The following is a 22,389-nucleotide window of genomic DNA, read 5'->3' as shown; positions in this document are numbered from 1 at the left end:
CTTGGGTAAATGCTGCCCTCAGGTCTTCAGTGCTCAGCTGCAAGGAAATGCATGCAAAATTCCACAGGTGTGTAGCATCCTGATGGGTGCGAACAGAGCCAATCCAGCGCTTAGAACATGGAGCAGTTTAAATGTTTATGGTAAGGTTTAAAAGTATCCGTGAGGACGCGGTGACAGTTCCGTACCCGATGGAGCTCTGCGTTCCGGCAGCGGCTGCAGTGCGGCCCGGCGGGCACGGGGTGGCGCTGCCAGGTGCGAGCGCTCCGGGCGCGGGCCTGTCCCGGTGCCCCCCGGCAGCAGCGCCGGCAGCGGCTTCGGGGCCGGGGCATCCCCAGGGGTAACACCTGCCCTGCTCCCACCCGGCCCCGGCACACACCTAAGGCATTTTCTGTAATATAGGCAAGAATCGGGAAAAATACCTTCTACAGCATCCTTGATGTTTTTCCTACTTGCACAGGACAAAAACTTCCTCGTGTTACAGGAAAGGTCAGACAGTTCCCATTAATGACAGAAAGTGAGATCCTTCCAGCGGTGTGAGAGCAGATAGGTGAGTGGGTTTAGTGCACTCATGAGATGTAATTAAACCCAAAAGCCTCCTGAAGCGTTGCAGTAGAAAAGGTCTGAGTTTATTTTTAATTTAAAAGAATAATGATGATATTGATATATTTTATATTAAAAAATATGGTTAACAAAACCACTTATGTTAAATAGATCACTCTTGTGCAGAGAATGAGTATAAACAATTACAATATTTTTTTCTCCATGTGAAAGTCCTTACAGGAATGACAGGGCTGCAGTTAAGAACATATCAGCACTACTGGGGCTTATTGGAGTTTGAATGCTCTGGTGACAGGAATAGAAGGGACAAATACAGGGACCTTCTCCACTCGCAGCCATGCTCATGGCTGGCACAGCTCATGGTTGTCCTGAGGGGCAGTAGGTGGTGCAGGACCAGTTGCTGCTGCTCTCATACACAGCAGTTACTGAAATAGCAGATGGGTCAACAGTTGCTGCTCCTGCAAAGTCATCCAAAAAATAAGAAGCCTCTCCTAAGGGGCTACAGCTGATGTTACTTTCCTAGGTGGGGCTTAACACCAAGAGGCAACGTAAACAGGCAGACACAATTCCTGCCGGCTGAGGCGGATCCCGGGAGGTGGCTGCAAACCCCACTGGGCCACGTGTGACTCGACTGCTGTGACCAGAGGAAGGCTCTGAGGGTGACGTGTCCCTGCACCCCTCACTGCCGGTAAGCAGGTACAAGTGGAGGGGCAGGGACTGGCTGCTTTCAGAGAACCAAATGCTGAAGGTGTCCGGGTCTCCTGTGAGTGACCTACACTGAGTGCTGCTCCAAAGCAGCACCCACTTCCCGGCAGGGTTCTTGTTTTGCCATCAAGTCTGAAAGGAGAAATGATCAGACCCCTCAGAGTGCTGTGCTGCAGTGTCTCACAGCCAAGTCTGGCCCCGTGCTGCTCCTTTGCTGGCAGGAACTGAGCCCTGGGAGCATGTGCTGCACTTGGGCACTGTGGAGGGGATGTCACAGAAGGAGTTTGGCACATTTTCAGCAGAGGTTGTGGCCTTAAAACTGGCAGCTGGGGCTCTGGGGTGCTGCCTGGAGCTGCTCACAGAGTGGTGGTGTCCATTCCCAGGCTGTTCACAGCTCCTGTGAGCTGTACCAGGGCCTGTGACACTGATAACAGTGATCTGGCTTCTCTGGACATCAGCAACTGCCTGTCTTCAGAGGATGGATGGGTGGATGTCTGCTCATTTATTTAAAGATCTTTGAATGAGCACAGCTGAATGTTCCTGCTTTTGTAATGGCTCTGCAGCTCTGGCTTAATTAATGTCTGGAGTTCATGGAGGCGTTCCCAGGACTGTGAGAAATCATCTGGTCCTTCCCCACAGCCACCGACGGGTGGGACACTGGGGTAGCCTGGGTGCACCATCAGCTCGATTGTCACTGTGCTGCTCTGCGGTGCCTTGGCCGGGAGCTGCAGGACGGCGCTGTCGATGGCACTCCGGATGCTGCTGACAGACATGTTCCTGCCCATGGTGCTCAGGCCTATGTAAATGTCTGGCCACCTGCAGCCAGAGGAGGGAACACTGCTGTTAATGCTAAAGAGGCAGGTAGAGACTGTGTTACATCCAGTGGATTAGGAATCAAAATTTACCTAAAATTTAAGATAGAAAACTGGGAGGAGTTTTAAAAGACTTTTAACTATAAACAAAAGTAAAACCAGAACTTTTCCTGATTGAAAGCAGGATGCTATTTCAAGCAGCGGTTCTGCACAGACAGGAAGGCCCAGCACAGCCCCAGCACTGTGTGACAGCACGTGGGGTGTTGGGCATCTGTGAGCTCACAGGTGCATTTTATTGTCCCAAAAGGAAAGAGCAGTGCTAAACTGAGAAATGCCACACTATCAAAATAAATTAAGCCTGAATAATAACCCTCAGCTAAGTAGAAACAAAGGTGACTGAAATAAAATGGCAACCAACCAGCTAAAGAAGCCTTCTGCCAGAATATATGAAAGAGCCATAATAACTGGACAAAATGTTACTCCTAAAGGACACCACCTACACGCTGTTTCTTAGCTTCGCACAATTCTTTGTTCAGGTCTGGCTGCAAGTGTCAGTTCTAAGTCCAGGAGAGCTGAGCCACTTCATGTGAGGGCAGAATGAAAATGTTTTCAGAAGAAATCAAGGCTGGAGTCTTTACCTGAATGATCACAGAAGAGCACAGCTCAGCTCTTATTGAGAAGGGAGAAAGACCAGCCTGCTGCTGGTGTTCAGAATCACTGATACAAAGGGAAAAAAAAAATCCCAGAAGATAATGTTTCCAGTGGACTGAGGAAGTAATGACATCTGCCCCAAAGGACAAGTGACTGCAAGGGTCTCTAGTGAAAAGCCTTTAACCCATAAAACACTGTCTAAGCTTTTAAGAGAAGGATTTTATTGGGGGAAGGGCTGAGCTTTCAGGGTTTGGCCCCTGAGATGCAGGACACTGACAAGGCTGTTTGCTTACAGCTGTGGTACTACCAGCCCTCAGAGCCTATTGCTTCCCCTTAAAAAATACCTGCTTCTGATTAGTCTCATTCCTGCTGCTTAAAGCCCTTTACTAGGACAGGAAGATGATTTAGTTGTTGAAAGCTTTCCTTAGATAATACTTTTAAAATTCCAACACTGATGCAGCATTTCTCCTGGAATTCCAGATGCCAGGCTGATGCAGCTTTACTAGAAAAGCCGAAAAGCATACCCTGAAAAGAGCATTCCTTTTCAAATGGAAAGTGACTCATCTCTGTTCAAACAAAACTTCCTAAGCCCTTGTGCCCCTGGCACTTTTGTGCTCCTCCTGAACCTTTCTCTAAATCCACAGAGAAAAGAGAAAGGTAGTGTTCCATTTTTGAAAGATACTATCAGGAACGGATACAATCTTAATGTTTTACTACAAAAAAGGATGAGTAATACCTGTCTTACCTTATTCCATGCTTTGTAAACACATCCACTGTGTTAAAAGAATCTTCTTCTACTCCCAGGTAAAAGTCCATCAGGGATGGTGGAATCCAGTCACAGTTATGAAGGCCTGGCTCTATGGGGACACGTGTGTACTTAATCCCATATTCCTCTAACACCTCTGCAAATACATGCCTGACCTCTGCAAGTAAAACCAGAGACTGCAGTCAGGAGTTGGATAACCAGCTTCTTGTGTCCCCTGCAAGCTGTTAGCACAGAGGCTTCTTTCCTTTCTGTGTTTAAGAAAATAAAATTTCATTTGGTTTATCTTCTGCTGAAATCCATCTGTATGGGAGTTACCTTCTATGCTGGAAACATTTCTCCCTGAACTTCTGCTGTAGGTGCCTTGTCATTCTTCCTTTCAGCCTTTAGTCTCTCTTCCTTGAGCCTTTAGTCCAGCCCCCTTCTAAGTGAGTGACTCTGGTCTTAGAGTGCACCAGAGGTGACTGCACTGTCAGAAACAAATTCTTCAAGTCCTTGTACAGCCAGAGCAATGTTATCTGGAGGCAGTTAGTACTGGAGTGGGAAAACTTGGATTCTTTTCTCACTCCATTTTCCATCTGTGTACCACAATGACTTTATTTGCAAAACAAGGACAAAAGATCCTTGCTCATCTCTAAAGCTGAGACCTGCAGGAGGGGACTGGGGTGGGAACACAATGGACACAATGGAGTTCTTGTAGCATCTGAAAGAGCCACCAGCCGCAAGCTCCATCATTCCAATTTAAACTGGCCAGTCTGCTGCTGGCTTTGGTCTGCCTGCTTCAGTGTGGGTGAGAACATGGAATTAGGATGCTGAGGAGAATTATTGGTCCTTGGAGGAAGAGGTGTAACCTTGGCCATTTGTGTCATTAATGCCCTGGTGCTGCTATGGGAAGGTCCAAGGCTCCAAGCAGAGTTTGGGTCTGGGCAGAACTGTGGGGTCAGGTGGGAACATTCAAACTGCAACTGCCAGCAGTGTCTTGTGGTGGGGCTTATTGCCCATACAGGGAGCTGTGGCAGGGAGAGTCCCCTCTGAGCTGAGTCTCTTACCTGCTTGGTGCTGGGAAGAAGACTTCCTTCTTACCTGGGAGAACATGGACGTGCTGGTGCCCATCCATGTGAGGAGGTAGGTGACCTGTCAGCTCATGGAACAGCTCCACCTGGGCCTTTAGCTCCTGCTTCACCTGTGCAGCAGAAAAGGGTCAGAGCAAGACCTGGCAGAGGCTGAGAGCAGGGGAGTGATGGGGCTGCTGGGACCTCACTGGGCAGGAGTCAGGATCTAGCTCGGGGAAGCAGCAGGTGCTGTGGTTGTACAGGGATGTGCAGCACTGCTGGGCTACCCAGAGCCTCCCTTGGGCACGGGGCTCTTTGTGGTACTGCTTATGGGGATGGTGCTGATGGGGATGCTCTGCTTACACAGAATATTTGAACACCCATTTCTGTTTAAAATGGATGCAGTTTTGATCACCTGAACATGTTCATCCTTGCTCATGGGGCAAAACCAGCCATCTCCCTAGAGAACCAAAACTTCTCATAAGCTGATCAAAAGCCTGGTACTTACTTAGGACTTTTCTGTCATTTGCTCTTTACTGATCTCTAGGTTCTTTGTAAATACCTGTTCCAATGCCCCCTCTACCTCCTCAGATAAATAGTTAACAGTGTATACAGGCACTGAATCAGGGAGGAATGGGTTCTCAAAGGCTGCAGAGCCTTTGGCAGAGTGAGGCCCAGAACCTAAAAGCCAGCTCAGGCTGCACAGGCAGAGTTCATCTCTAAGCCTACTCACAGCTGGGATCTGGGAAAGGTCCTCAGCTGTTACATGCTGGGATAAATGCAGGCTGCTTTGTATCAGAAAGGCAAGTTGTACAGCTGAATGTGGCCTTCTCCTACCTCTGACATATTCAGGAGACCTTTTGATAGAGCTGTTCTGAATCCCATTTTTCCATGGAAGAATCCATCTTGGTTGAGCAGAGACGAGTTTGTCTTGAGCACCTCACATACAGGGGAGCCCTCAGAGAGGTTGGCATGCAGGCCTATTGGGATGTTATATCTGTAAGAGAGTGAAATGTCTGCCAAGCTTTGCACCTCCCTCACTGTGGTCAAAGAGGGGGAGATTAAAGTGTAAGAACCACACTGATCTTAGAGGTGTTGCAGTACTCACTGGAGTACATCTTTGTATCTCTGCTCTGCCAGAAAGGATGACAGAGTGACCCCAACCAGAGTAGGACATCTCCAGGTAATAACCCTGAGCATTCTACCCAGGGCCAGCCTGTGAGTGCCCCCAAACCCTGCCCCCATCCTGGCTCACAGCACACAGTGTCTTGGGCTAAATGCTGTAACTGCACTCCAGGAACTGCAGTCACTGATAACCAACTGAAAAATCCAGATCCTGCAGCTTTTTCTAAAGTGCTCCATTAACCCTTGCTAGGTATGCCCTTGAGTTGTTCACCCTGTTAAAGATGGTACATTTATGAGACATTTGAGTTTTACTTGAAGTCTCCTAAAGCTGCCCTTAAGTAGAATCCAGTAATTTAGATATAAACAGTGCCCAAGGAAGCTGTTATGGCAACAGCACAGGCTGCAGGTGGAAATACAAGGGGCTGCAGCTGGAATTGCCTGCAGTGACCAGGCTTCTGTCTACTGGAACAATCACTCAGTGAGTGGCAAGGATGAGCTGTACAGAGCAGCATCTCCCTAGCACAGCCAAAGAAGGATTAGTGCAAGGAGGCCCAAAGTGACGTGTAGAGCCTTGCTAAGGAGTCCCAGGGGTATGACTGATTACCCAGTTGCACATTTTAAGAATGCTGTAACATTCTTAAAAAAAAAAAAAAAAGGAACTACGGAGCTGGTGTGGCTGCAGAGCTCCCGTCAGGGCTTAGCAGAGTGCTGCTGTTTCCTTCTTGGTCTGTGCTGTGGATTCCCCTACAATGAGAACAGGACTTGTGCATGCTTGGATTTGTGCTGGCTCTCATTAGCATTTCTGGAAATCCTCAGAATCAGTAGCCAAAATGATGCTTTGAAACTTTTTCCAAGACAACCCGTGGCCTCTGGCTGACCCAGTGAGTGGATGACAGAACTGCAATGTTCCATCTGTGCTGCCCAATCTGAGTCATGGTGCAGAGTGAATTTCAAGGCAACAAGTCTGTGATGTTTTAAATCCTTCTTGGAACTTCTGCACGGAGCTGTTAAAAGTGGGTGTGGTGTGTGTCCCTGGTACAGCCCTTGTACCAAAAGGAGAAAACAAAAACCATCTCCATTGAGGCAAAGGGTGCAAAACCGAGATCTTCCCCTTGTCTGATATCTGAAGCTGACTGGTGAAGCACTGGATACAGGACTGTGGATGGATTAGACCGAGTCAGAGTCATTTAGCTCATTCAGATCCTAAGGCTTTGGCCCTTGAAGGACTGAAATCCTTTTTTCCTGGCTCTTCCCTTGTCTTGTGATCCAGGTAGATGGTGCAGTCAGTTGCTAGATACTACTTCTCAAAGACATAAATGTTAGGAGTCAAATAGTATGCACAGCTCTGTGAAACAAAATTAGTCCTTTGTGTGATTAAGGAGCTTGAATGTTTGTTTAATGGAGCAAAACAGCTTGTGGAGAAAAAGGTCCTCTCTGGCTTCTCTGATCTGGTGATTTCTGTGCAGCAGGGCCTGATTGTTTCACCGATGATAAATGTTCATCATAACGAGGGCCTGAGCACATGTGCACAACAACTCCTGGCTAGAACAAGTGAAAGGTGTGTCACTGGGGGTGACAGGCTGCAGGGCAGCACAGGAGGCAGCTACAGTGCAGAAGGGCTGCTGTGGCAGGAGGGCTTCCCCTCCATCCTGTGACCAGATGGGCATCCTGCACAAGCCCAAAGGCAGAGGGGAAGCCTGTGGTTTTGTTTTGGTTTTCTTTTAGAAATCCACCCCAAATTATTTATTGTGTCTCTGGGAAGCTCTTACTGCCTCAGATGGAGTATTATTTGTACCACAGCCAGTGCTGTTTGCAAGAAAAAAAGGATTCCTGTGTTACCATGAATCAGCAGATGGACTTTTTCTGTTGAGTACTCTCTTTCTCATGTGTTGTGGGAGGGCAAGAAATGAACAGCTGAGCCTCTCAGTGCTGTCTCCCAGGAGCATCAAATGAACTGCCTCCAATTGTGCAATGCCTCAAATGCTGTGAGAGAGGCTATTTCCAGGAGAAGGCAAGTCCCTCTGACAGGTGTGGGACACCAAGGAGCCAAGGGCTGCACTGAGGAACATGAGAGCAGCTCCTGGCCAGAGCCGAACCCAGCCCCAGAGCTGGGGAATGTGCAGAATGTGGAAGTGCAGAGAGAGCTGGCCTTGTCCTCGGGTAAGAGGAGACCCTGACTGTAACATTAGAGCGTGTTTCAGAGCTTTGCCTAACACCAACTGAATATCTTAATAGTTTTCTCGTGGAGTCAGTCCTGGTTTGACAGACTGCGCATGCTGAGACGTCTGGAGAGGAACTGCTTGTGTTTAATGGCTCTGGGATAGAGGCACTGAAAGCAAAACTCAAAATGCTGCACATGAGAAACTTGTTCAGAAATATTCATCTATAGGAGGTGCACAGAAGAAGGCATGCTGGGAAGGTTGTAAGGATATAGGGAGAAGGGCAGATCAGTAGGTACAGCAGAGTTCTACTGCAAGCTCACAGGGAAAAAAGTCAAGGTGCAGGAATATCCTGAAAGGGCCCACTTTTCAGAGCACATATGATTGTTTCTGCTACAGAAATATACTTTGCAGTTGCCCACATCTTTCAGAAGACTGTAAAATAGCTGCTAATTTGTTGGCTGAAATACTGAAGCAGAGACCAGCAGCTCAAGCAGCTTACATAGCATGTGATGCTGCCCTGGGACCAGAGCTCAGCTGTTGTGGGTTTGGCCTCATATTCCTCTGCCCAAGCCGTTTCCAGATGGGACAGGATGAGCCCTGCTGGTCACTGCTGGTCATTAACTGCTAATTGCTCACACAAAATGAAAAAAAAAAAAAAAAAAAAAAAAAAAGAATTGGCATTGGGCCTCAGGCAACAGTTTAGTTTCTGCACACAGCTACCATTACCGAAACAAAATTATGTGAAGAATCTACCTGCTGTCCCTAAATCCTTTTTGGTGACTCTTTTAAGCTGCAATGACCCTTCCAGTCTGTTTGAAGAGGCCCCTCTGTGTTTGCAATTCTGTCCCAGTGCCCCAGGGAATGCAGAGATGAAGCAGGATGCCACAGGACATTGGCTACAAGTATGTGCTCCTACAGCAGGAGCAATATTAGACTGAGATGCTTGGGAACTTGTGGAGAAGAGGTTCAGGCCACTGAGGTCAATGCACTAGTGAGCTGTTTGCACTGAAAGTTGCTGTTACCTTTGTGGCTCTCTTCTCAGCATTCCCTGTACAGGTAGGGGGGGAAAAAGGAGAGGCTTGTGCAGGAGGAAATATCCTTACAGCAGGTGCTAGAAGGAATTCTAGAAGAACCCTGGAAAGATTTCTGAGTCAGCAGGCCCAGTCCAGTTATCAAAGAGAAAGGAAATACAATCAGTTAAACTGCTTAAACTGCTTCCTTTTCAAGTACTTGCTTGTTTTGCCACACAAGTGCTCTGAATAAATGTCTCTGCTGAGGCAACGTGCAGCTGCGATCCCTGTGCCTTGGCCCTGGAGATGGGCACTGCACTGAGTCACTCTGTGGTTGGTGGATGAGTAACAGTGTCCTGGCTCCTGCCTGGCCATGCCACAGGACAGTTGCAATGGCTGTGGGAATTAGGAGATTTGCCAAGCACTGTTCCAATTGCCTTGCTGAAGGCTGGATGCTCTGGCATAAGCATGGCACTTTACCCTTTCCCTTAACAGGCAAACAGATTCCACCTTCAACAACCTATTTGTATCATCAACTGCTGATCATCAGGTTCAGCCCAAGTGTCAGCCAAGTCAGAGCCTCATGTAAATATTTGTATCTCAACCTCTTGCTCCAGTGAACATCCAAGTGTCTGAAGCCAGACAAAGCAAGACTTTGAGTAAAAATGTGCACTTCTTAGTTTCCTTATGTTGGCATTTGTATACTTCCTCACACACACTTTCACCATTCAGTAATATCTGTCTTTCATCAAATAGCATATTTTCTTGCTCTATTACTGCTAAAAACCTATTTTTTTCTGCCAGAAGTGCTCTAAAACCTCTGCAGTGTTGAGAGCTGGTGCTGTAACATAGCTTAGGGACCCAAGTTTCTGTTGTAATTACATCTTTGTATCAAGTGCAGCTCCTGTGTCTGTAGCCTTACATCAATAAAATGGGCTGTTGCCAGTAAAGTCAATATGATCTGGGATTCTAGTGTCAGGCTTCAGATTGGGTCCCACCCCTATCCAAACAGTTCAGCAGAGGAACTGTCTGCTGTGTGATTAACAGTCACATACAAGGGTTGATGAGAAAGCATGAGAGATTTCTAGATTAGTCAGATGTTAACTGGGAGGGTCAGAATTAAATCACAATTTACACACACATTTTGCAATTAGTGTTGACAGGAAAGAAAGTAAAAACATAGAGAGTGATTAAATGTGGCTTTCTTAGATTCCTCTGTTACATGTACCCAGACGTTGTGGGGGCTTCGGCTGATGTTCAGTATTACATTTTTAAAAACACCCAGGAAGACTGAGGTTGTATTCTAAAATATGTCACTCTTCATAAGCTATTTGGACACAAATGGAAAAAAGTCCTAAAGCTCAGTGACACCTGAGCTGTTTGATGTAAAGGGGAGGGGTGGGGGGGATATAGCAGCAAACTGTTAGGTGTCTCTATTTCTATCTCTGTATTTCTAAGGAAAAATTAAGGCATCTCTTCATTTCAGATTACAAAACAACCCTTCCAGTTTCTGGGAAAGGCTCTGGAATAATCATCAGGAAGTCTGGCTGACTTCAAGGCAGGGCCTGTTAAGTAGAAAATTGAGATTATATTATATGGATAAGCAGGAAATCACAGTCAGTCAAGGCCCCATAAAGAGGAAAGTTTTGAATTACTGAAAAAACCCTCAACCCACAATGGCAGTCTGTTCTCCCACCTGCTGCTCTGGTTATGTTCTGCTCTGGCAGATGCTATCAATAGGTTTGTCATTTGGTGATGGATCAGGCCTCTGTTGAAACTTCTCTGTTGCCAGAAATGAGTGTGCCCTTCTTTCAGCCCAGATGTGACAGTGGATGAAGAAAGCCCAAGGTGCTGAGCCTGAATGTTAAGGAAAGTGTATTTTTTTACTGCTGAGTTCTGCTGTTCTGCAGTTGGCTTGTGTTAGAGCTGATACAAAGATCTGTTGACTATCATCACATGTCTGCCAAGGCTTTTAATCAAGATTTGGGGCAACAGATGGTATACCCAGAAACTACAGAATTATTGTGAAAATGAAAGGAAGAAAGAAATTTCAGAGGAACTGTGTTCCATTCTGAAGGATGCAAAGTCCTAACATTGTAGGGCAGCATGAGGTGCTTAGGAAGGAAAAGTTGTGTACTTATTAATTAGCTCTGCCTGTGTCCAATTAACTTAAAACCAGGTGAGGAGTGACAGCCTAAGACTTGCAGTTACAAGCAATCATGTAATAGACAGTTTATCAAGAAGCCATAAGAGCAGTCCATCACTGACAATCCTGGCACCATGTGTGTGAAAGACCAAATTCCACAGCACTGGAATGTGCCCCAGGAAAGGACAAGCTACTTGCTTTAAGCCTCTTCTCTCAGCTGGGGATAGATCCACTCTTCCTGCTTACACCACTGGTCAAGGCTGAAGAGGGGAAGACAAACATGAGGAGAAAAAGACCAACAGGCAGACTTTCATCCCATAAAATAAAAAGCCTCAATATTTATGGTGGGATGGGAGATGTCACCAAGCAGGGGAAAGATGGGATAATATTGGCAAGGCAGTCAAGCAAGTGATACTTTCCCATTTCTGCACCACAGGATGAGGAGGACTCAATGACATTTCTAGCAAGCCTGACCTATTTGTCATCTGTGTAGAAAGAGTTTGCAGTCAGCCTTTGTAACAAGAACAAACATCTCAGGGATGACACGGGGTTTGTTTACACACACAGGTGCCAATTAGCAGCAGCTGAAGCTGGGCTTGCAGTACAATGAGGAAACCTCTTCTCCACACCTACTAATGCTCCTGCCATGGCTGGGTAGGGCTGAATACACCTGCAGAGAGTTACACAAATGAGGAATTGTAGAACCTGTGCTGTTGATTTTCAGAGCTGGCAGATATTCCCAAAATCACCCTGCCTGTATGCTCAGAAACAGATTTAAATCCATTTCATTCACATTGACAATTCAAAATTACATTTCCCCCATGCCCACCCCCCCCACCCCCACCAAAATCAAAGAATCTAATTGTAGCAGCAGGCTGCAGCCTCTGTGGTACTCTGCCCTCTAACCTGGCTTTTCACACCCGTATCAGCTGCCAGCACCAGTGTCATGACCTGGATTCAAAGATGCTTTTTAAACCCCTGATTACATGACCTACTTCCTGGTTATGGAAATGAGGCCAGGTGGATTCTATTTTAAAAGCCTGCTAAAGACCATGGCTAAAATAGCTGACAATATTACCAGACCATTGGGGCTTAAAGGGTTTCACAGTGCCTCTGCGTCTGAGAGATGTGCTGGTTTTATCTCTGTGTTTTATGTTTCATTTACTAATAGGATTTTAGGAACCTTACTGGTGTTGTGCCTCTCCCTTTCTCATTCCCAGGCAGTTCCTCCCTCAGTGTTTGTGGGGAATCTCTAGCCTTTTTACAGACCAGATTGCCACTAACACGGCACCCTGGCTTTCCTCCACCACCCTACTCCAAAGAAGCTACAAGCAATTTCCAAGTACTTCTAAAATCACAGCAAACTGAGGAGAGATGCTCAATGAGAACAAGGTCAGCAGGACTCTCATGAAACTCTTCCCCACAGCAGCTGCATTTGAAGCATAAGGTCTCAGTTTATTTAGTAGCAATACAGCTCCTTTCCTTTTCTGCTTTCCTAAATTGTTTCTCAACCCTGATGTTCTTTCTTTCAGGACATATTCTTGCATCCAAGCACCTGCCCACACCAGAGTTGAAGGATTAGCTGGGTTTTACCTCCTAAACACAAATAATGCTTCCTATTAAAGGATTTGCTGGACTAGACTATGAGACTGACACGTAGCATTTGATCCACTGCAGAGCTAACTGCGCCAGCAGCCTCTGAAGTTGGTGAAGAAGTGAAGGTGGTAGGTACAAGGTATTGTCCCTTTCTTTATGTATGCATTTTTACAGATATGTTTTAATGAGCCTAGAATTAATAGAACTATTGATGTGCTTTTTTTAAAGAGGTTTACAGGGTGGGGAAAAAGTCAAGCTTTCCACTGCCTAGTTTTATAAATAAGCCTTTGCAGAATCACACCTTTGCCTAATTCTGCAATGAGCCTGGCTGACCTTGTGTTCAACCTGGGTGAAATGGATCAATTAAATGAGCTTTAAAGACTTGTGCTTTTATGCTCTTATACTTTTAGGGGTAGCAGATTAGTCTGAGTATATAATGTGCACCTTCCTTCTGATTATGCATTTTTAGAAGTGGGGAAGGAGAAAGTCTGACAAACCCAAATTCTACTAGTCAAATAGTGGAAATGACTTCCTATCCTAAGGGGGGGAAAAGGAGCAGTGGCCAATACTAGAGAAAGACCATTAGTATTAGTTATATGTATTAGTTAGCAGACCACTAGTTTTACTATGAAGAGTCTTAGTAAATGTGTCTGAACACAGTTTTCTTAAACCAGCCTGAGCTACGATACAGTGCTTATTTTGGGGCTACAAAATACTAAATTTCCCAGGCTTGGTTTTTCGTGGAGGCTGTCCACAAAGGAGCTAAAGAAAGTAACTTACCTCCTTGCCAGCTTGGCTGCATCTGCTGCAGCACTTCCGTTGACTAGAAGGGACACGTTAGATACCGCACCAGCCAGGAAACAGTCCACGATGCCTTGGTTTCTCCGAGGGCAATAGCCGAAGTCATCTCCAGTTACTATTAGCTTTACCTGAAGCATCCTCAGATGTCATCCCTGGGAAAAAAAAAGTAAAAGGAGGTTAAATCGGAACACTCGGCAGCCTGTAGATCACAGGCAAACAGGAAAAGACAGGCTTACCGCGGGCAAACCCAGTCGTGACTCAGCCCCTGACTAACTCTTCCTGCTCCACCTCAGCCCGCCGCTGTCTCGCAGCTCGCACAGCGGTAGGATTTGCGCGTGGCCGGCGGGCTCACACCATCCCTGCCAGCTCCTTCCGGAGAGCACCAGCCGTGCCCCCCCCGTGGGGGCAAACCCTTGCGTGCACTTCGTACCTCTGGCGATGAGGAGCGAAAGCTCAGGGACTTGGTGGAATGATTTAATCGATCTAGGGTGCGTCAGAGGGTCAAATTCCATTCCCGGGCACACCCTCGCCCGCGGTGCCCAGTGAAGTGGCACGGGTGCGGATCACCTGAGGCAACCGTGCAGCCGTGACGTCTTTGCGGCCACCGATCCCCAGCTCCATCGGGCGCGGCCAGAAGGGGTGCGGGCCGTGCCCCTGGGCAGAACCGGGACGGAGCAGCCTCCGGCGGCCCGGCCCTGCCTTCCCGCTGCGGCCAGCCCCCCTCCCGCGCCCGGGGCGGTGCGTACCTCCGCTCCGGCCCGATCCGGGTCCCAGGGCCGCCGCCAGGTGTGGGCGGCCGCGGCCGCCGCTGCCCCTGGGTGGACGCTGGCCCCGGCCGCGGAGCTGTGCCCGCGCTGCCCGGCCGCGCATCCCCCTGCCCGCGCTCCGAGCGGCCCCAGGCGGGAGCTCCCGCGGCGAGGCGAGCACGGGGCGGCCCCGCCGCAGCGCCGGCGCCTCGGAGCGCGGCGAGCACCGGGGAGGCCCCGCCGGCGGCCCCTGGCGGCGGCGGCCCGCAGCGCCGCACGGCCCGGTGCGGCCCGCCCCGGGGGCACCCCCGCCGCTCTCTGTGGCGGTGTCTGCTCCAGATTCCAGAGGCGAGATCCGCCTGTGGCTGGGGGTGGGACGAGCAATTTAGTTCGTGCTTTGTGCTGGCTTCAGCGCAAAACTGATGATCCCAACGACGCCACGGATATATAATCCTGCAATCAGTGGCCGTCACAGCAGCCACTTGCTTGTTTCCCCCCCGCCCCTTGGTTTGCTGGCAGTGTACGCTCAGTCTGACTCCAGAGTCGCAGGGCAGCAAACCCTGGCCAGGAGGTCCCATGGCTCTTGGTGCTGGGCTAGAGAAGGGCAGGGAGAACAGATGAGAGTTTCACGAAGGGCAGCTTCTAACATGCTGTCATTCAGTGCTGGATGTAAGCCAATCCTCCATCAGGCTGCACGTAAAATCTTATTTGTCCTGGCATTGAACTGCTTTTTCTTACTGCAGAAAAGCTATTCTGGATCTTCCAGAATGAAAGCAAAAGTGCTAAGTACTCAGTACTTGAAATGGAGAGTGGAAGATACTGTTAGCCTGCATTTTTCACCTCTGGAAGAGGATGAAGTTCTATCAAAGCAGAACAACCCCCTTCTTGGTCTGTAGTGTTATCACGAAATATTCACCCACTTCTGATATTGCAGGAGAAACAACAAACTCATGTTTGAGGTAGGGAGAGTGGCAGCTCAGAAAGTGCCGTGGTCACATGCCCATGGATCCAGGGTAGCTGTCTTGGTGTTTGCTGTAACTTGTTCCAGGAAGCAGGGATCACACTGGGACTGGGACTCTTCCACGGATGATGGTGATTTCCACCTCTGAACCTGTGCCAGCATGGCGGTAAGTACAGAAATAGCTGACAAGCCAAGCACTGGCTTCTTGGAAGAGCAGCTGGAGTGAAATGGGTTTGAAAAGGCTTTAAGGGCCATTTCTGTGGGAATGGACTGACAATCCTGCTGCTTAATTCGTGTATAAAGAATGTATAAAGAAACCAAAGCCTACAGGTGTCTCCTTTTTCAGCAGAGTTCAGTTCCTAAAAGACAGCCAGTGTTGCCCATGCCCCAAAGTCAAGGACATGACTTGTAGGCACAGCCAGAGACTGACTGTCTTCAGCAAAGCAAGGACCGTCAGTTCGGAGACAGAAGCACACTTCAGCTGAGGAAATTGCGCCCTTTTCACACCTGAAGTTTGAAACATCTGTGTGGGGGCATGAACACCTGTGGGAGTAATGGTTTTCCAGGTTTGTCTCCTAACCAGGAATTTGGAATCACTGAGTTGAGGTAGGTTTCACCCCTGTTGATCTTTAGGCTCTCATCAATTGCAGTCCACTTAGCAAACTGCTACAAAACTTTGTTTCCATTAGCCTGAGGACACTTTGAGGGGCAACTAAGTTTTGGATGACAATTTGTAAGTTTATTTTGATACTTTGAAGGATAAAAATAAAATCAGAATGAGTGGTAGCAATATTGTTCATGGTAGAATTTGGTTCCTAGGCTGTGCTCTCCCTATAGGCCCCGAAATGGGCAGCACTGGGAGCATGGGAGACTTCTGCTGCATCAAGAGGGGACAGCTGTTGTCACTTTCTTACTATTTCTTGTTCTTTCCTGCACATGTAAATGAGCAATGACTACTGGAAATAATGGTGAGAGCTGGAAGAAAGCCTTCTGCCTCTTCAGTGACATTTTCTCTTAGGAAAAAAATTATATGAAATTAAATTCAAAACAGATCATGCTAAAATGCTATAGACAACTTGCTAAATCTTCATTCAGGCAATTCCTGTGAGCTTTTCTGTCATTTGATAGTTGTATGGCTCTGTTACAGAAAAGTTTTTGATGTTCTGTAAAGGTTTCCAGTGCCCTTGGCATTTCAGAGGAGATATTTGTGCACCTGCCACTTGCTTCCCCTTCTGGGAGATGAACGACACAGCCTGCCCACATTCCCCAAGAGGCTTCACTTACTGATGAGTGCTGTTACTGTAACAGCTGAAGTCAGCACAATTCTGAAGTAATGTCATGAATCATAAAATAAGCACCTCCTTTCTTTGCCAATGCAAACTCTGGGGTTTTCTGCCTCTTTCTAGAATTGCCAGTGCTCTCTGCCTCTGCACAGGTGAGAGGCACAACATAAGACTCTTAAACAAAGCTTGGCTTCTCAGCCTTCTTAGCCTTAGTATGCATTTAATGCTATTAACGGTAACATCCTTCTTAAATATTTCATGCACTTCCTGGAGGCTTTTCTTTTCTGATTTCATACCTGTTTATCCAGCTCTCCTTCCTGCCACTGGAAGCAAATGTTCCCCAGCAAGCAAACCTTGCCCCTGTGGCACATCCCCTTAGCAGCAGTGCTCTCTCTGCAGCCTGCGCTCACAGCTGGCTGCCAGGATTGCCCTTGCAGCTGAGCCTCACAGAGCCCAGGGGTGAAAGGCCCTTACAAATTCAGCCTGGAGCTGAAAGGCAAGGCAGACTTCCTCTGCACAGTCTTTCCTCTGCAGTGAAGACAGGCACATTGGCCAGGATTTCTGGTGGAGCTGCATAAACCAGGACATGGACTAAGGAGAGGCTGCATCTTCCAACTTAACTAAAACAAAACACAACCCTACATCAGCTTAGCTGCAAAAGCCAGCAGGAGCTTTCACCATCCTCAAGTGCTTCACTGCTTTTGAGCTTGAATTTATTTCCTGAACTTTGAGCTAATCAGTAGAAATGTTGGTTTCCTGTATTTCACAAAAGTGTTTTCCAACAATTACTGCTTCCAACAAGACGTCTGTTTACATGTTGACATAAAAAATGTGTTTTCTTTTTCTTGTTCCCTTGGCTGCAGTTAGTTAGTTCATTTGGGATTACAATGGTAGCACAGTAGGGCTTTGTTTGTCTTTTCCTTGAATGAAATTTTGTTGAAAGTGTAAACTGTAAAAGGCATTGAAATGAGACAAAATAAAATCCATTTTTTTAATGAACACTAACATTTTCTTCTCTGTCCCAGCCTCAGAGGTTTTGTAAATCTTTGAAGTTCAGTGGCTTCTGTAGAAATGCTTAAACTACAGGTTTTCATCCATAGAACAGCTTCCTCCATCCTGCACCAGAAAGGGCTGAAACCCCCAAACTCTGGGGGATTTCACTCTGCTAAGAGTGAAACACTTCCCTGGTTACCATGTGACACAGCCAGGCAGTACCTGTCACCTTCCTTCACCCATGTCTGAAATACCTGAATTTACACCAGCACAAAGTAATGCCTGGCAAGGTGTGTGGTCCTAGCAAGGTGGCTAAAAGGCAGAATTTGCCATTGTGACCTTCTTATTAACTTGACACTCGGCATTAGATTATGGAGGAGTGGTAAAAGCACCAAACTCAAATCCCTTCTGATGCATCTAGCAGGCCTCTGGTCCTTGGTGACACTGGGGCTCATGGATGGTGAGTTTTAACCCACTCTCCCTTTTTTCAGAGGGTTATTTTCTCTCTGCTGCATTTCCTTACGTGTCTAATGTGTGGTAAAAAAAGATTTGAATATGAACTAAGCTACAGCATCTGTGACTTCTAACTGGGGTTGAGATGATGTAAAGCCTGCACATTCCTTTTCCAGATACCTCTTTGCCTGATGTTGAGGTCTATTAAACTATACAAAGACACCTGGTCAAAATAGAGTTGAGATGGGGAATATTTCCCCTAGACAATTAAATGATGGGTCCAAAATAGGTACTGCTTAACTGTGCTAAACCTAGACTATCTGATTCCGTTAACTGTTTGATTGCATCAGGAATTCAGTTTGACATCTCTGAAAGTTATTATAAAAGATGCATAGGTGTTCTGTGGAATTGTTCAGAATTACATTAATATTTACCTACCACTGAAACAGATGTCTAGAGGTTTTTCAAATCCCATGAAGAACTAAGTTATTTTAAAAGCTGCCTGATGTAACATACATTGCATTTTTACATTCTTATTCTAAAATAGAAGCTAATCATCAAAACAACAATTCCAATCCATGCCTACAAGTTCTAAATAACTTCCTCAGCTTCAACTTACACTGTCTAAACAAAAGCAGAGTTAGGGCTGAACCTGATTATTGCAAGTGTTGATCAGGAGTCATTCAAACAAATTAAAGATACCAGAGGCAGATCCTTATGTTAAGGGGGGAAAAAAAGAATAATGCAAACATTGGTAACACCTCAGCAGTGTTACTACACAGGAAAGTTAATCTGGCAGATCACTTACAGTGATTGTTGTTGCCTCCCAGCATGACTGAAAACATGTGAAAAATCTCAGTTGATCAAATGGAAATGCAGACTAATTCCTTTGGGGTTCTGAGGGGAGATCCCCTGCTCTTGAAAGACAAGCATCAGGCAGGAGAGTGGCTGAGAGATGGTGACAGTGGCAGACACAGATCACCAGGACTCTGCAGAACTTCCCAGGAAATCCTCTCTACCCCAAAGACCAGAAATAGAAGACAGCAATTAAAAAACATCAAGTCTTCTCCCCAGATGAAAAAATCTTCAATTTAAATACAAAAATATGTATATGTTAATACTTTTCTTGTCAAATGTCTTCTGCTTATTTACTTACTCTGCTTATTCTTACATTATGTTTATATCTACTGAATAAATTCTGAGTAAATTATTTTGGTTATCTAATCCTTAAACAACTTAGGCTGAGTGATAAGAAACTGGAATTCTATAAAATTTTGGCAAGCCATTTTTTATCACTTGGATTTCTCCCAGGTTGACATATTTTATCATTATTACTCCTGTTCACTGTTTGTATGAGGCTAAGGGGTCACAGTTGGAAGAGCTCTGTTGTAAGGCATGCCAGTGGAGACAAATGTTTCATCTGAAGTGAGGTTTATAACCAGCTGTTCCTCAGTGTGGAGTGAAAGAAGGAGACAGAAAAAAAGCACACAATCTTTGCAGACCTGATTGCCTTCAGCTACTCTGTTGAGTTCAGTACAGTTCATCTTTACTAACATCAGAGAAGGGACCAGATGCAGAGAAAAGTCAGTGGAAGAGCTCATGTGGGCTTGTTTCTGTATCAGGTACTAATGGCTGCAGAACTGTCCCTGTCTGTTTTGCCTAAGGTTTGTGTTGTCTGAGAAAGAGCCCAGGTGTTGCTGCAGTGTTCTCCGTAAATCAAGGGCTGTCTATATCAAAAGATGCAGCAGTGTGTTTTGGGGTATAGATCATGCTCAGGAGTTGCCAGTTCTGCTACTTTAGTTGTCAATAACTGCTCCAGTCATGCAAAGCAAACAGAAAGTTTAAAGCATCTTAAACAAAGGCCAATATAAAAACGATATCATTTTTCTATAATCCGTTGCTTTGGGTATGCATACACCTTCTGAAATTTTCTTGTGCCACAGATTTTTCATTCCTGCATGTTAAAAGCATTTGGCACTGCTCAATCATTTTCTCAGGGAGGGCCAGGTTATACCTACAGCTGCACCTGGTGGAAATGGTAGGAGTTTCCAAAATGCTTGAAAATCAATTGTGGATAAGGTTGTTGGGGGAGGGTGTGTTTGAGTGGATGAAGGCTTTGTGGTTACATTTTACATCCTCCTCTTTTACAGCACTGTTGAATTATTTTGTTTCTGTGCATAAACAAGATTCATAAAGAGATTCCTATCAAAAAAAGCTGATGTTCCCATTGCCAAGGTGAAGCCCCACATCATTTCTGACGCAATTTTACCGGGAGCTTACAACAATCTACCAGAAACAATAGAGGGCCCTGTGGCAATGAGATGATTGTTAATTGCCGTGGGTGTTAGGCATTGATGCGCTCTTTGTTGGCAACCGTTCTAACCCAATTATGTTTCTAAAGTGGGACTGAAAAGCATTGTAGGGAGCACCATGTAAACGGCACTAAAGGCACTGAGACTGAGCGACCTCCCAGAAAGACAGACAGGTGCCAGCTAAAGCCCCATATGATTGATTTTCTACGGCTAAAATGGCAACCACAGACATCTGGTTCTGCCGCAGTTATAACAACAGAAGCAAAACTGGGGTGGTGAGTTTTGTTTCCCACAGAAAAGGGCCAGCATTCGCGTCCAGGGGCCTGCACCCCATCCAGGCGCCTGTGACCCCGAGTGGGCTGCCACCTCCCAAAATTCTGAACGGCTCAGGATGGCTCCCAGACCCAACCTGCCACCACCGAGGATCAGGGCTGCCCTGGCAGTGCCAAGCGTCTCCTGCAAACTGACATCAGGAAACTGTTGTTGTCTTAGTTAGAACAGCAAGGCTGCTTAGGATGACATGGCATTTGACTATCAGTGGGGGAGCTTTTGCTTCTCTGGGAGTAAAGCTTTATACCTCCAGCACTAGGAATTGAGTTTTAAGTCCTGAGAAAAGCACACTCTGTGTATGTGCATATAGACACACATATATGTGACCTGTGTTTAGTCCTTGGGCTTGTTTTAATGTTGGCCTGCATTTAAGCCAAGAGATTTTTCTCAAATGTAGGTATAGCTATGAAAAACAGGCCAAAGACAGCACAAAAAAACTAACCATTTGATTGAGTGGTATCACATGGGCAGGAAAAAGCCTTGCAGCTTCAAGACTGGTGGAAGAGAGAGTCAGCTGAGCATCTTATTATGTTTGTACTACCTAGCAACACTAATGTGCTTTCTAAATCATCTTGTAATATCAAGTGCAGTGTTTTAGTTCTTTGCTATTGCAAGGACAAAATGCCATTATTACAAAGATGTAAGTCACAAGATGGGAGCCCTTCTACCTGTTTCCTTGCCACTAAGATCAAAATCTGTTGCTCTTTTTAATTACTTTGAATTATTCACAGTTTTGCGTGGGACTCACACAAGGCTGTGATGTGGTACATGGGTCAAACCACTGAGCAGTTTCAGAGGTAAAAGAGTAGGAGTTCAAGTGTCCTTTGTCATTGGCTGCCTCTTATTGAGAGGTTTTTTTTGGGGGGGGTATTTCTTCAGTTTGCAAAACTATGCAATAAAGGACAGTATGTATGTTAATTTATGCAGATTTTTTTTCTACAGAATAGAGCTTAATAATTTCTTAGTTATAAGAACTTTTCAAGAGATTGAAGCACAGAAGGTGAATTATGGGATCCAAAAGCAAAGATGTTTTGTTATTGCTACAGCTTAATGCTACAGCAACCATTGCTAGTTCTTCTTTGTGTAGTGTTTATGCCCTATAATTAGAAGCTCTAATATAATCCAGAATTTACTGGAGCTGTAATGTATTATCATCCAAGTCACTTCGCAAACATGAATTCCCTTTGTTTTTCAACACTGTGTTACTTTTCTCTGTAAATTCCCCAAACGGCTAGATATTTACTCCATTCTAAGAGCCAGGAATGCAGGGAGGAGCAGACCTAAATGTGCCGCCTGCCAGCTCTGAGCTAGAAGTGGCCTGAATGGAACAGCAGGGGCTGATTGACCTGACAGCGCAACTGCGGCTCCCCGAGGCCGGATCGAAACACTGCCCGTACCCGGGCTGTGACCTCTGAGCCGGTTTGTCTCGGACACTGCTCTCGCTGTGAGGACATTTGTCCTTCCCTGGCTCTCATAATAACTGAACGGTCCTGCCCACAGCGCCTTTTCCGCCAAGGCCCTTTAACAATCCCTCAGCCTGATCTGGCTGTAATTTTTCACACAGCCCAGACCACGTCAGACGAGAGGGTACCAGCGACAGACCTGGCCTCTCCTCCTACGTTCTCAGCAAGGGCAAACAGCAGAGTCGTGTCAGCGCTGCCCCGGGGGTGCCCAGCAGCCGGAGCTGGCCCCGCTGCGGGCCCGGGGCCGGAGGCGCAGCACAGCCCGACCCGGCCCCGTGAGGGAGCAGCGCCCGCAGTTCTCCTTCGCGTCCTCACCTGAGGGGGGGCCGCCACGCCGCGCTCTCTGATTGGCCACTTCCCTCCTTGCCGGTTCTCTGTAGCCCAATGAGAGCGCGCGGCGGGGTGGGGGGCGGGTGGGGATTGGCTGAGCGCGGCGGTGGGCGGGGCGGTCGCTGGGCCCGCGCGGG

At 46.8% G+C, this 22,389-nt stretch overlaps 1 protein-coding gene across 4 annotated transcripts; it reads right to left on the bottom strand.

Annotated features, from left to right (window-relative positions):
• Positions 1–604: 604 nt before the first annotated feature.
• YDJC (YdjC chitooligosaccharide deacetylase homolog) lies at positions 605–22,190 on the bottom strand. Of its 4 annotated transcripts, none has more exons than XM_053959202.1 (6): positions 22,062–22,190; positions 13,361–13,533; positions 5,379–5,538; positions 4,573–4,672; positions 3,472–3,649; positions 605–2,079 (listed from the first exon to the last, which is right to left on the bottom strand). In XM_053959202.1, exons 2-6 carry the CDS (start codon positions 13,516–13,518, stop codon positions 1,770–1,772), a joined length of 906 nt encoding a protein of 301 aa, XP_053815177.1. In that variant the 5' UTR covers positions 13,519–13,533; positions 22,062–22,190; the 3' UTR covers positions 605–1,769. The 4 variants fall into 4 exon arrangements, with proteins under 4 accessions (XP_053815177.1, XP_053815176.1, XP_053815178.1 ...); XM_053959201.1 differs by lacking the exon at positions 22,062–22,190 and adding an exon at positions 14,128–14,264; XM_053959203.1 differs by lacking the exon at positions 22,062–22,190 and adding an exon at positions 13,812–13,902.
• Between the last annotated feature and the right edge of the window lie 199 nt (positions 22,191–22,389).

Source organism: Vidua chalybeata, chromosome 18 (assembly GCF_026979565.1).
Source record: "Vidua chalybeata isolate OUT-0048 chromosome 18, bVidCha1 merged haplotype, whole genome shotgun sequence".
NCBI classification, from domain to species: Eukaryota; Metazoa; Chordata; class Aves; order Passeriformes; family Viduidae; genus Vidua; species Vidua chalybeata.
This window is presented reverse-complemented; position numbering and strand designations above follow the sequence as displayed.

Excerpts from the sequence above, each read along its gene's own strand:
- YDJC (XM_053959202.1), bottom strand. The coding sequence starts at position 13,518 with ATGCTTCAGGTAAAGCTAATAGTAACTGGAGATGACTTCGGCTATTGC. Across the intron at positions 5,539-13,360 it reads GCAGCCAAGCTGGCAAGGAG|ATATAACATCCCAATAGGCC; the intron begins GTAAGTTACTTT and ends ACTCTCTTACAG. Across the intron at positions 4,673-5,378 it reads GTCTCCTGAATATGTCAGAG|GTGAAGCAGGAGCTAAAGGC; the intron begins GTAGGAGAAGGC and ends TCTGCTGCACAG.